We start from the raw sequence: 14,337 nt of genomic DNA on the forward strand, positions 1-14,337 counted from the left end.
ATTAGCATCTTAAAAAAGCAGAGTGGTCAAGATGACCCTACTTAAAAATACGATTCATGAATTGCCTCACATTAAGACCTAACAAAAGCAACCTGTGTTCAAATTAGAATGCTCAGATTAGACATCATCTGACACTCAAACCAGTTCTCACAAGACTAGAATAATTATACAGTCACATCGTCCCTAATGTCACTGATCACTGCTTAATGCTGTACATCAATCTTTTCCATCAGTGTCCTGCAGCTCGGATTATGACACTGCTGCTGATGCCACTGAAACATCTTCCTTTGTCAGTGCCAAGGGCTACATGTCCAGGTAAATTTACTATGAATGGTGTTTTATGGTGTTTAAAAACATATATCGGTAACTATTATTGATAATGTTGACACTATATAATATATAATACTGAATTCATAAGGTGTACTGTTCTCCTCTCCTCGTGCAGGGAAACTGAGACATTTGAGTCTGTAACTGAAGATGATCAGCTACCACAAGTTGTGGAAGAGCTTCATGATGTTCATGTCAGTCCAGGTTCACCTATTGCTAAGATGCAGCTCAAAGTAAAGGGTAAGTTACAATATTGATAGTCAACTAGTCCATACCCATTGGTAGCTTTGTCACCTTCTACCTATGCCAGTCCTCAATGCCTATGTGCAGTTTCACATAGATTGACCACGTCAGTGAGGAGAAAAACGTGGAACAGACACACAGACACACACACACACACACACAGACAGAGTTTTTGTCATTATATAGTAAGATTCATCTGACCAACCAAGTAACAGCTAATTGTAACTGTCTTGAAGTCCACAGAAAATATTGTTGTTTCTAAAATACCCATGGTCTTCCAGGCTTCCCCAAACCCAGAGTGTACTGGTTTAAAGACGGCCACCCTCTGCGACCTTCAGAAAGAATTCTGTTGCTCGGAGAGAGAGATGTTCATGGTGTGGAGATCCTGGAGGTGAAGAAAGAGGATATGGGGGAGTACTCTGCTTACATCAGCAATGCTGCTGGTTCTGCGTACTCCTCTGCCCGCCTGATAGTTCTGAGTATGTATGCAAACATCTGGATTCTTGCACGTCTATGTTGAGCATGAGATATTGTATTTTAAATTACTTTGAGCTTAACAAATGAAGTTAACATCTGTGTTTTGCAACAGGTCCAGGGGAAATTATGCCACAAGATAAAAGAGGTAATGTGACATTTATCATACAAACGTGGTGCAGGTGCTTTGGTAGATATATTATGTTATAAATGAGTGTGCTTTTGTTTCACACTATATTTTTACAGACCCCAAGGAGCCCCTGGTGCCACCCCGCTTCCTTGAAAGGTTCAGCAACAGGAAGGTGAAACAAGGAGCCAGCATCACTCTGTCTGTCAAAGTAGAAGGTTTGTTTAATTTACTGTGATTGTTGTATCATCCTTTAACACCCACAGTAATCTGGGGACATCCAAAAAGTTTCATCTTGTGCTAAAAATTCTCAATTCTCCACTTTACCTTTTCAGGCTCTCCCACTCCTATGGTGTCCTGGCTAAAGGAGGAATCAATGGAAGATGTCCTGTGGATCAAGCCTGATACCAAGGGATACAAAATAGCAAGCTCGGGGCGCCAGCATAGCCTCATCTTGATGGACGTGGGCACAGAATACACCGGGGCTTATACCTGCATTGCCACAAATAGAGCAGGACAGTCCATCTGCACTGCCCACCTCGAGGTTGATGAGAGTAAGGAAAGCAAAGTCATCTAAGCACGACAGAAATTATGTTGAGATCTGAATATATTCATGAACTAGAACTAGACACTAAGTAGAGTTCAAACCTTTTGCCGCCATAGTTTGTGTTCTGGGTTTGATTGTAACTGTATGCTTATTTTTCTACCCCATTTCTGCAGCACCACAACCAAAGAAAGAGACCAAAACCTCAGAGTATGTTTTTCTTTGAGATTTCAGATACATAATTGCAGCATTGCACATAAAAAAGACATGCACACACAGTATATTTAAAATGTATGCATTTGTGAAAAGAAAATGTAACATTTAATTCTCCGCAGGGTTCTTGGAATTACAGTTAGTCCTCCAGAAGAGGAGGCTGGCAAAGGAAAAGGTGAGACATATCACCTTATATACTGGCATTTATTATTTATACTAATATCATTGGTTATTCATAGTAACATCAGTTATGTTATGTTATGTATGTTCCTTTCTCTTTGTGTGTGCCTTAAGAGGGTAAAATACCCTACCTAGGTGAAGTAGGTACAGAGGAATTCCTCATGAAACTCACCTCCCAGATCACTGAAATGGTGTCAGCGAAGATTACCCAAGGTAAGTATATGTAGCAGACCACTCTGTCTTAACAGTTTTAAATTTTTTTTTTTTTTTAAAGTTATTATAGTTAAAAGTACTTTCTACTAGAAATACTAGGGCTGGGAATCTCTACGCACCTCACGATTCGATTCAATTCCGATTCTTAGGGCAACGATTTCGATTATAAAATGAGCCACTAAGAAAATTTACAATAGATATTGAAAAACATTGTTGTAATAAAACTGGGAATACATATCCAGTGCATACAAACTCTATTACTTACTGTGGTTGAGATGACTACACTCCACCAGTCTCCTCCGGTCCATCCTCCTCATCCACAAATCTCAACGGGACTCTCCTGTCCCTCGTCGACCTCCTCAACATTTCTCCTCCAGTATTTACAAAACTATAACTGACTATAACTATCTATGAACTATAAAAACACGAACTGTTGCAAAAAAGAAAAACGATGGGAAAACTACGAACTATGGTGAAAACACGCCGAAAACTTATCAAAAAATACTCAAAAACACGGCATAAAAAAACTCAAAAGCTCTCAGAAAAACCCACAAAAACTATTATTTACAACACTTAATATTATTTACAAAGAAGACGCCACCCAAACTCCACTAAAACTCACCAAAACTCCACTACATCACCACTAAATCACTCCAACTCTCTCCTCGTCAGCTGTCACTCTCCTCCTGCTGTGCTCACTTCCCTCCCCTCCTTCACAGGTAATGACGTCACTACGCTTCTCAGCTCTCAGAATCCGTTGGAATTACGTCGATAGCATGAATGGTCGAGGAGTTACGGTATCGACCATTCACACTATCGACGTAATTCCAACAGATTCTGAGAGCTGAGAAGCGTAGTGACGTTGATAGCGTGAATGGTCGAGGAGTTACGGTAATTTGAAAAATAAATATAAAAATAGAATTAAGATCGATTATGAGTTTTCCACATTTATGCTCGCATCGTTCAAGACAGAATCTCGATGCATCTAAAAATCGATTTGTTCCCCCACCCCTAAGAAATACTGAGCAATGTTAGAATATATCCAGGGTGCATTACAGAAAGCTGGATTTACAGCGGTTAATTCAAATGTTTCTACAAACTAAGTTTAACATAAACAGGTTTATTCAAGTTCGGTTCAAACCAAGATAAAGCAGTAATTTTGTTAGCATTTGACTACAGCCCCCATGAAGCTTTGGCAGCATGCTGGTGGCTGTACGTAATGGGATAGCATCTAATTTAGTGTCCAGTACAGTGGTATAGGCCATTTGGCTGAGAATATGGACACAAAAACTCAGGAAGATGTTTCAGCTCCAGACTGTGGCTGTCTGTAAAAGGTAATCACTTAACCTGCACGTACAACTAATATCCAGCACTGACAGTTGGAGTTAAAATCGCAGATGGTTTTATTCAGTGTGAAATGATTAATTTCTTCGTCGTCATACATCCACAAGCTAACTGTGACAAGATAACATACTGTAGGTCGGAGATCGGCAACCGAAGCCATAGACTCCCAAAACTATGCAAGTTTTTATTCTACACTTTACCAGTGATTTAAAAGCTGAGGACGCCCTCACCCAGTGGGAGACTCTATCTCACAAATCACTGGTGTTATCTGTTGGAATAAAAATCTGCAGGTTGCCTGTCCCTTCGCTAAATTAGACTGAGCAATAACTTTTTGATACTCGTATGAAACATGCAAGCTGCAGTGACTGGCTTTGCTAGTTGTTTATGCTACAGATGCTTAAAGTGTGTAAGTAAGCCGCGCATTACGTTGGATACAGTGCTTCTGTTCTGTTACATGTCAGTCAGGTTTGGTTGAATTCACTGAATTCATTTTGTTTATTCAAGAATTGTGAAAGTGTTTTTAATCTGAATGTTTTAGTGGCACTACAATTCTTGAATTTTAATTTACCAAACTTGACAAAGCAGTCCTCCTCTTCTGCTTTTCCAGCGCTTGTTTTCCAGCATGTTTTGCTTCATCCATGAGTGTATGACCTCCCATTGCTTCATACAGACATCATATCTTTACCACCTTTACATCCATCAGTTTAGCAACCCAACCAATTAAATGCTCATCCAATCATTAATTTGTTATTCAGACAGCTTACAGAATCATGAAGTGCTCCAGTGGATGAAATCTTGGCCCAAAACTACCAGTATGTATCCAAAGTGCATCAGCTTCACAATTAATAAACATTTTTCCATTGAGTTATGAACACAGATGACTTGTGGAAACCATTTTGATCTACATTTCCTTTCACACACAGGAAAAAAGACATGTATTTATATAAGAAGGTGCAGCCAATACAGTTTCCTCTTTTCCCATGTCAATATTATGGTTATTGAAATTGAACTGGATTTAAAAATGATTTTAAAATGACTGTGATGTCTCACCAACTTATAGCTGGAATACATGCTCACCGTCAGACATGTATGTGGAGAGCTTAGATACTGTAGCTTTGTCCTGCATGTTGTCACAGTACTAACACATACTGTAGCAAAGCACTTAGAATGAAATGATTGTTGTGGATGTTTTTCTTTCTTTATGTTTTTTACATCACAAAAAATGTAATTATTTTTAACTCGAATCTAAAACTAGATACAGGGGTGATGATTTAAATGTTTTTGATGAACATTGTCAAGTAAATAAAGCGTACCAGTAGGTGTCAGCAAAGAGCCAGTTAGTGACTGACTGGTCCTGCCTCTGTCAGGCTCTGCTAAACTGGGCACTAATGACTGCCACCAAATTCAAGTCAAAGAAACAGTTTCTTTTCATCCAGAGCAAAGTACAGTATGATAATCCTTTCTTTTGCTCACATCAACATTTCTTGATACATAACAATTACAAGTGCAAGTTAGATTATTTTAATGATACATGCTGTACTTCTTTGCACCATTGACCTGTCTTCCTTTGATTACCTCCCTCCGTCCCTGCTGCCCCAGCTTCATTACGCGTACCAGGTGTTGACAGTGACGATGAGACCAAGACCCCTTCTCCATCACCGCATCACGGTCGCTCTCGTCCTCCCTCCCTCATCGCTGACTCCTCCTCTGAGTCTGATGAGGGGGATGCCAGGGGAGAGGTGAGACATACAGAAATTCTCAGTGATGTTTCGGAAACCACGTGTGCTGTAATTAATGTTTTTTTGTTTGTTTTTTCACAGATGTTTGACATTTATGTGGCAACAGCTGACTACAACCCCATGACAGCAAGCAAAGAATCAATTTCTCTAAAGGAGGGACAGTATGTTGAGGTCTTGGACTCAGCTCATCCGCTCAAATGGTTAGTCCGGACCAAACCCACCAAAACCACACCATCCCGCCAAGGCTGGGTGTCACCTGCCTACCTGGACAAGAAACTTAAAGTATGTCTTCAAAACTAAAGCAACTGATCCACCAATTTAACATCTTTTAACCATCAAAAATTGTCTTGAGTCCATTGAACATTTTAACAGTAACAGTAAAACTGTGTATTCTTCCAGCTCTCTGCTGATACAAGTGACCTTCCAGAGACAAGTGTAGAGGAGCTGTCCGAGGGTGAATACAAGAGGAAATTATTGTAAGTGAAGCATATCTACACTCACTTACCAAACGCTGTAACCACATGACATATATATAACCAGCTTTTATTTTATGTCCCCAGCCAACTGATCCAAGACCTGATAAATGGCGAAGCAGAGTTTGTAAAGGAGGTAGACTTCTTTACAACCCATCACCTGAAGCATGCAGAGAGCCCTGATGCACCGCCTGATGTCAGCAGCCAGAAGGAAGCCATATTCAGGAACATTGATGATATCAAGACCTTCCATAGCAAGTGAGCTCACCTCTTAATGACTTGATTTGAGTCAGGTATTTTCAAAAGAAAGTATTCCGTGTCTGGAGAGTTTCTGACAAATAAGTTTACAGTAGGTTTTTTAATGCATTCATTTCTCCCACAATTTTGTTTTTAGGTCATTCCTGCCAAAGTTGAACGACTGTGAAACGGATGATGATGTAGCCATGTGCTTCCTGAAGAACAAGGAGGGCTTTGAGAAGTACCTGCAGTATCTCGTTGGTCAGGGTCTAGCTGAATCGGCTATCAGTGACAAGGCTGTTCACCGCTTCTTCAAGGTAACACCGGAACTGTTATTGCTCTACTGCGAGCAATGCAGTGCGTCACAACTTGAATCCATTACTAGGGCTGGGTGATATGGACAGAAATTCATATCTCGGTATTTACAGGCTGACTGGCAATAAACGATATATATCTTGGTATGTCACACACAGACTACAACTACCAAGAAGAACAGCGATGTGCCATGATCTACCTCACACACAAACTGGCAAACAAATGCTCACCTGACCAATCAAGCAGCTCTGTCTCATGAAGTGCAATCAGTGTATTGCACGTGTGCTACTGTGCTAATTTCATTCATCTTACAGACTGATTTAGCGTAGCATGTGCAACATACAGACCGATGTCTCACTGTAGACTGATTAACAGACAGATCAAACAGAGGAGCAGCTCTGTGTCTCTCTGAGTGTTGCTGGAAAACCTGCGAGTGAGTGCGGAAAGTATGAGGGAGGGGCTTGTCCCTATATCGATATAAACAGTGTTGTCTAAATTTATATCTTGCTTAAAATTCATCGATAAAAAGTACACAGTGGTTATATTGCCCAGCCTTTCCCATTACACTCTCTAACACTATATCATGGATTTGTTCGGCCGGCCTTTTTAAACATGTGATTTCGCTGTTATTTTGATTTTGCATTTGCAGCCTTGTATATACCTCGACATGAGGGTGTTTAAGTTTAAAAATCTTCCTTTCCTTACATTGTAGGAGTACACTGAGAAAGTGCAAGCCAGCGCAGACCCTTCAGATCCCCCCGTACGCAGCATAAACGCCAGCCTCCAACAACCACTGGACAGGATTCAGAAGTACAAGGCCGTGCTGAAGGTGACAGCTTCCACACACAACATGCATGAACTTCCTATGAGATTCAGTTTCCTGCATTACAGGCAGGAGTGGATCATGTACATGTGTAAGACATTTGGTTTTAGACCCGTATCACTATCACTGCAGTTTTATTGAAGTCTCTCCTCCAACATCTTCAGGAGCTGATTCGAAACAAGGCAAGAAATGGTCAGAACTGCTGCCTATTAGAAGAAGCTTACGCCATGGTGTCTGCACTCCCTCAGCGCTCTGAGAATAGTCACCATGTCTCCATGATCGAGAACTATCCTGCCACACTGGAAGTATTAGGAGAGCCAATCAGACAGGTAGGTGGAGTAACTGTAGCATTCCTCATTATACAGTGATTGCAGGCCCGATTGTGTTTCTTTGATTGTTTATTTATGTTGATTTTTTATTCCTTTTAAAACCAGGGACCCTTCCAAGTGTGGGAAGGGGCTCCAGGGATTAGGACGTCCTCTAGAGGTCACCACCGCCACTGCTTCCTGTTCAAGAACTACTGTATAATCTGCAAACCCAAGCGAGACAGCAACACTGATACACAATCATACGTCTTTAAGAACATGATGAAGGTCAGACTTTTAATATAATCACATCTTTTTTATGCTGAAGACTTCTCTACTGTCATCTTTCCTCATCAGCAGCCTAAATGATGTTTTCTGTGTTCTTCATCCTGCTGCAGTTGAATAACATTGATGTGAATGAGACAGTGGAGGGTGATGACCGTGCCTTTGAGATCTGGCACGAACGCGAGGACTCTGTGAGGAAGTACACCTTGCAGGCCCGAACCGTAACCATCAAGAACTCCTGGCTGAGAGATTTCAGAGAGCTTCAGCAGCGATACAGCATGCCTGCATGGAGTGAGTGAAACACACACACAGTTTAATTCTCTCTTTTATTACTCACAATGTATTTTGTTATTCTCCAACTTTCATGACCTTACATGATAAATCTCTTTTTGCAGGTCCTCCTGACTTTGATGAAATTCTGGCAAACTGCACAGCAGAGCTGGGACAGACTGTTAAACTAGCCTGCAAAGCCACTGGAGTACCAAAACCTACCATCACCTGGTACAAGGGTACGCCATTTGCACCATATGTTGTAGCTATTTTCTCTACTGTACAGAATGTAGACAAATGGAGAGTAATGTTACTAAACACTAAGTGACAGACTTACTTCTGCATACAAACAGTATCTGAGGCCAAATGTGTTTAATCAATGTACGGTGTCCTTGTTGGATGTAGATGGACGCACTGTGGAGGCAGATCCTCATCACATCATCATAGAGGACCCTGATGGTTCCTGCACACTGATCCTGGATAACATGACAGCAGATGACTCTGGCCAGTACATGTGCTTTGCCACAAGCTCAGCTGGTAATGCCAGCACTCTGGGCAAGATCACTGTTCAGGGTAAGTGACATTCAGTGTGACGGTGAATGCTATTGTGGAATTAAGTAATCGATTTTTGTGAGGCCAGTTTATTTTAGGGCATATGCTGTTAGCACCTTGGTGTCCTCATTAAACAATGCTATTTGCACCCAGGGTGTATATTCCTGGGCGTTCTAGCATCATCGAAATACGACATTAACATGGACGGGTCTGTTTATCTATTCTGAGAATATCAGAGATTGGTTAGTACTGGCCATGACCAGGACGTCTTTGCCCTTATCCAGGCACGTCCATGGCCCTCAGGACGATTCTAAACTTCAAAAATATGCTATATGTGGCCTGCCACACAATATTGGTTAATCAAACAAGATCACTTTGTATTTTTTCCTCCCACCTCACACTAGTAGGACTATTATACAGTTGTAAACAGGCACGAAGCAGGCGGAAGTAACACACTCTCATAATCAGATGGTAAACAATCAAGTGGAACAGTGTCCGAACGGTAGAGTCACTTTTAGGAGTGGTTGAAAGTTACATTTCCACCGTTGAAAGATGAAACTGTTCTTTGTAAAAAAAAAATTTAAATAACCAGTTTGATCCAAGAGGCAGCTGGTCCTCAGGTATTTTCACATCTAATCTGGCCGCCATTCAAAAAAGTTTGGACACCTCTGCCCTAATCCTAACAGCTTCTGACTTTGATGAGTCAATGTGAGGAGAACTATCCAATCACAGCACGTAGTGGGATCCATAATAACGCATTGTAGGGATGGATGTAAAAAGCCGAATGGCTGCATGTAACTATTCTGACCTTGGTGCAAATAGACACTATTATTTTAAATAGATATCAGTATTTTAACATGAATTATATTTTGACTTTTTTTCTCGTAGTGCCGCCTCGTTTTGTGAATAAAATGAGGAATGCTATATTTGTCGCCGGTGAGGACACTCAGTTCACCTGCGTCATACAGAGCGCCCCCCACCCAAAGATCAGGTATGGAATTTGCAGAGCATTTTAAGTAAAGCTTTAAAGTTCTGTTGCTGTGTGTTGAACTGTTTGTTTTTGCTCTAACTGTGTTTATGGTCAAGGTGGTTCAAGGACGGCAGGCTGCTGACTGACCAGGAAAAGTATCAGACCTACAGCGAGCTCCGCAGTGGCGTTCTGGTCCTGGTAATAAAGAACCTGACAGAGAGAGACCTGGGACACTACGAGTGCGAGGTTGGTTGACATTAAAAATCATACTAGAATCACAAACTAATATCTAGAGGCGGGGAAGTGTTTGAGTCAGTTGATATTAATTAGCAACCATAAGTCATCTTCAGGACTCTAAAAATAGATTGTCTGTCTTTGGCCAGTTGTCCAACCGTCTGGGCAGCGCCAAGTGTGCTGCTGATTTGGTCCCACCCTCTGCTGTGGCTCGCTCTGGTGAGCAGGCCATCACTATTGAAGGTAGGAACACTGACTTCATGTGTCTTCTATAAATGGGACTTTTTTATGCATAGCTTTATTTTGTCTGTTAAATCTCTTGTGCTCTGCTTCCCCCATAGTGACTGAGCAGGAGACAAGAATACCAAAGAAAACCATCATCATGTAAGTGTGAACAGGCTAAAATTATCCTTGTGGCTGAAGCATGTCTGCTGCCTGGAAATCAGATCATCGTCTAGATGATTTCTCTCTGCATACATGTCCTGATTACTTCAGTAAGAAATACTACTCAGACTAGAAGAAAGAGTTTCTTATGTAACTGTAAGATCATTTGTCAAAGTGAAGAATCTTTAAGGATATTAGTTTTCAGCCTTGTTGTCTAGATATTGCTCGCTAAAAGATGATATGGATGTAAAGGCAGTATGGAGCTCGTCTGTGTGTGTGTGTGTGTGTGTGTGTGTGTGTGTGTGTGTGTGTGTGTGTGTGTGTGTGCGTGCGTGCGTCTGCCTCCGCTGCCCACTGTATGCATTGCTGTGTAGTATTTAAAGCCTGAGTGCAAAGGATTCTATCACAGGGATGATGAAAGGATGGGCTGTTTTCACCAGGGTGTCGTCTTCTTTAACCGTCAGCTTAATTATTGCAGCTCCTCACACAGAGTTTGTATTTGAATCCAACACTTCGTAATGTCACAACACACAATATATATGGTGGCATCTGGGAAGTGCTTACTAGACATCAGACTTTCCTTTCTAGTTTTCATGGAGTCAGCTTTTCCTATTTAGTTACGTAGCTCACTGTCACTTGTGTTGGCTTATGAGCGGTGGTGTCAGCCCACTAGCTCTACTCATTGGTGTGAAAGACATGCAGCACATGTCTTTTACTCTATTAATGCCTGTGTTGTCTCTTTCTCTTAACTCCAGCGAGGAGACTATAACCACTGTGGTGAAGAACCCACGTATGAGGAGGCACAGGTCCCCTGGCTTGACTCTCGCTGGAGCCCAACGCTCGGAGACTTCCACCCCAGAGCCCCCGACAACCAGGCTGAGAAGAATGCCCACTCCAAGGAAGACCGTCCCAACTCTCTATGTTACCGAGCCTCAGGGTGCTGAAGCCAGAGTCGTGGAGACCAAGCCCAGGTGGGTAGAGGTAGAGGAGGTCATCGAATATAAGGTCAATAAATCTCCCAGGCTGCCCAGGAGGAGGGGCATCTCACCTGCAGGGTCTGATCGTGCAGCCACTCCCTCCAGACCCAAAAGGTCTCCACCGGAGAATCCAAACGCTAACAATTCCAACAACAAGCTGGTGGAGCAGGCTCAGGCCCAGCTGCAGGGAGACGTCAGCAGCCAGCCGCTCTCCTGGGAGGAAGAGGAGGGTAATGTTACCTCTGATTCTGTCGCTGGGGTCGCTGAAGAGCCACAGGAGCTTTCATCTGTCCTCGCTCCAGCTGGAGAGGACAGCGAGGACCTGGATGATGAGCAAACTATCATCTTTGAACCTGATGATGAAGATGATGATCATACCTCACTCGGAAAGCAGGAGCCTAAGATTCTGACACAAGGAGGCCGTGTTCTGACCCTTGAAGACTTGGAGGATTACGTCCCTGAGGAAGGAGAGACCTACGGCTCGTCCAGCGCTCACAACTCCGCAGCAGAAAAGCCCTGTGAAATCTCTGTGCTCCAGAGGGAGATCGGCGGCTCTACAGTGGGACAGCCGGTGCTCCTCAACGTGGGGCGGCCTGTTGTGGTCCCGAGGCAGAGGAGCAGCTTCTTCAGCCGCTTCAGGGAGCATCTCTCCAGCAGCCTTTTCTCATCTGCTGCCCCCCAAGCCAGTGGAGGCCGGTCCAGGACGGAAAGGCATGTCCCCATCCAAGTGAGCCACGCAAAGCTGGAAGTGAAGCCGTCATACTGCTCCGAGGTGCAGAGAGTCGAGGGCGGGCAGCAGAGCTTTAAAACCAAAGTGTCAACTCAGACCTACGGCTACACCTCAGTGGGCAACCCAGTCACTCTTCAGATTAGTGATTATCAGAACCAGTAGTAGCAAAGAGTTTTAATTTGGTACCACTAACCCTCTCAGTCTTAAATGGGGACATTTTTACTTGCATGATAGATAAGACATATCCTGACATGAAGTTACTGCGTTTAACAAACCATTCCATTGTGAAGCTGCCCGTCAGGAAACAGGCTCATCCTCTTGAGTCATTTTCTTGACAGATGGTTAGAGTCAGATGGTCTGTCCAGACGAGACGAGTTGGAAAATGTAGCTATGAATATGTCACTGTGAGCATGTTTCAGCCTCAAACTGCTCCGTTACACCTGTTGTGTGTTGTGCAAGACACACAGTGGACAGAAACCAAGAAATTTGACATTTTACGAAACAGTTTCATCACGTTTCACTTAAACACACCTTCACATAATCATGAACCTTTGAGCTAACTGATCCAGGCATTATCCTTAGCGATGACTCCTGCTATATACGCAAACAAATAGTTATACAGTATATTTAGGTATATATATATTTTTTCAGTTTTACTTTTGTACCTTTCAAAGAATGTTGCCTTTTGCACTTTTGCAGTGCCTTAGATTCCTGGAGCAACACATGCTGGAGTTAATGACTGTTAGTGAGGTCATGTCTACATGTTTCTAGTTCAGTATTGCTATAAGTTAATTTAAATATGCAACACTGATGATGTAAAAATGAACAACAGAACTTTGGTGACTGTTGTAGTCCACGGGCTGTTGTTTAATTAACGATGTGTGGTCAAATTGTAGTCAGTTTGGCAAAATCACACATAAGGTCTCTACTACGACTTTTGTTTGTGAATGATTTGTTGATGAGCATCTTACACAAATATGGCTTTTCTACAAGCTGATCATTTGCAAGGTGAACGTGTTTCACATCAGATCTCTGTGTTTGACTGCATTTATGTCATTTATTATTGTGAAACATGTTTCTACTATGAATTGAATAAAACACGCAGCTTTTTAGACATTTTTGTGTCTGTTAATGCAGTACAATCACCTGTCATTTTGCAGGATATCACAGGGACAGTCATATGTAAGTGATAGATATTTAGAGTGAGTGACTGCATGTATTTGCTTTTCCAAAGCCGATGTGTTTACCCAGAGTATCCAGATCTGTAATGTTGTATTTGATTGCAAGGAAATGTTTGTGCAAAGTACTTGAGCTCCCAGAATGTACTACCTTCTCAGTTTAAAAAGTCACTAGAATACAATAACTGCCTCCTTAAAGATTTGTGGTGTTTGTGTTGTTTTTAAAGGTCTTTTAGTCAGTTACAAGGATCATGTTATGTATTAATATTAAAGCACTAACAGACATTTTTATCATTTTGGGACAACATGACATTTTCATGATTTTGAAACTCAGTGTTAATAAATAGATGTACTGCAAACAATGACTGTGGCCAGTGTCTTTCACAATTCTTATTTATAGCACACGTGCAAAAAATGATATTGTTACATATTTAAGTTTTAAGTATTTTACTATTTTGAAGTATTTACTAAGTATTTTTACAACATACTGACATTTTCATGATTTTTGGAACAACATACTGTGACATTTTTATGATTTTTGAAAGACATACTATACTATGACATTTTTATCATTTTTGGAACGACATACTATACTATGACATTTTTATCATTTTTTAAATCAACATACTGTACTATGACATTTTTATCATTTTTGGGACAACATGACATTTTCATGATTTTTGAAACGACATACTATATTATGACATTTTCATGATTTTTGAAACGACATTCTATATTATGACATTTTTATGATTTTTGAAACGACATGCTATATTATGACATTTTCATGATTTTTGAAACGACATTCTATATTATGACATTTTTATGATTTTTGAAACGACATGCTATATTATGACATTTTCATGATTTTTGAAACGACATGCTATATTATGACATTTTTATGATTTTTGAAACGACATACTATACTATGACATTTTCATGATTTTTGAAACGACATTCTATATTATGACATTTTTATGATTTTTGAAACGACATCCTATACTATGACATTTTTATGATTTTTGAAACGACATACTATATTATGACATTTTCATGATTTTTGAAACGACATGCTATATTATGACATTTTATCATTTTTGGAACGACATACTATACTATGACATTTTTATGATTTTTGAAACGACATCCTATACTATGACATTTTTATGATTTTTGAAACAACATACTATACTATGACAT

The 14,337-nt window shown here is 41.0% G+C and overlaps 1 protein-coding gene across 1 annotated transcript in view; it reads left to right on the forward strand.

Moving 5' to 3' along the window:
- Positions 1-13,414, forward strand: part of obscnb (obscurin, cytoskeletal calmodulin and titin-interacting RhoGEF b) — a 70,439-nt gene extending 57,025 nt beyond the window's left edge. Inside the window, exons 66-90 of the mRNA XM_049597620.1 lie at positions 234-315; positions 446-567; positions 852-1,049; positions 1,160-1,192; positions 1,291-1,389; positions 1,507-1,725; positions 1,892-1,925; positions 2,051-2,103; positions 2,223-2,321; positions 5,265-5,404; positions 5,486-5,686; positions 5,804-5,880; positions 5,965-6,135; positions 6,272-6,431; positions 7,142-7,258; positions 7,417-7,581; positions 7,687-7,845; positions 7,956-8,133; positions 8,238-8,351; positions 8,518-8,685; positions 9,553-9,655; positions 9,751-9,880; positions 10,018-10,111; positions 10,210-10,252; positions 11,008-13,414. Coding sequence (XP_049453577.1) covers positions 234-315; positions 446-567; positions 852-1,049; positions 1,160-1,192; positions 1,291-1,389; positions 1,507-1,725; positions 1,892-1,925; positions 2,051-2,103; positions 2,223-2,321; positions 5,265-5,404; positions 5,486-5,686; positions 5,804-5,880; positions 5,965-6,135; positions 6,272-6,431; positions 7,142-7,258; positions 7,417-7,581; positions 7,687-7,845; positions 7,956-8,133; positions 8,238-8,351; positions 8,518-8,685; positions 9,553-9,655; positions 9,751-9,880; positions 10,018-10,111; positions 10,210-10,252; positions 11,008-12,121 — 4,073 coding nt within the window. The 3' untranslated portion in view covers positions 12,122-13,414. The remainder of the gene's footprint in view (positions 1-233; positions 316-445; positions 568-851; positions 1,050-1,159; positions 1,193-1,290; positions 1,390-1,506; positions 1,726-1,891; positions 1,926-2,050; positions 2,104-2,222; positions 2,322-5,264; positions 5,405-5,485; positions 5,687-5,803; positions 5,881-5,964; positions 6,136-6,271; positions 6,432-7,141; positions 7,259-7,416; positions 7,582-7,686; positions 7,846-7,955; positions 8,134-8,237; positions 8,352-8,517; positions 8,686-9,552; positions 9,656-9,750; positions 9,881-10,017; positions 10,112-10,209; positions 10,253-11,007) is intronic.
- The last annotated feature ends 923 nt before the right edge of the window (positions 13,415-14,337 follow it).

Source organism: Epinephelus fuscoguttatus, linkage group LG15 (assembly GCF_011397635.1).
Source record: "Epinephelus fuscoguttatus linkage group LG15, E.fuscoguttatus.final_Chr_v1".
NCBI lineage: Eukaryota > Metazoa > Chordata > Actinopteri > Perciformes > Serranidae > Epinephelus > Epinephelus fuscoguttatus.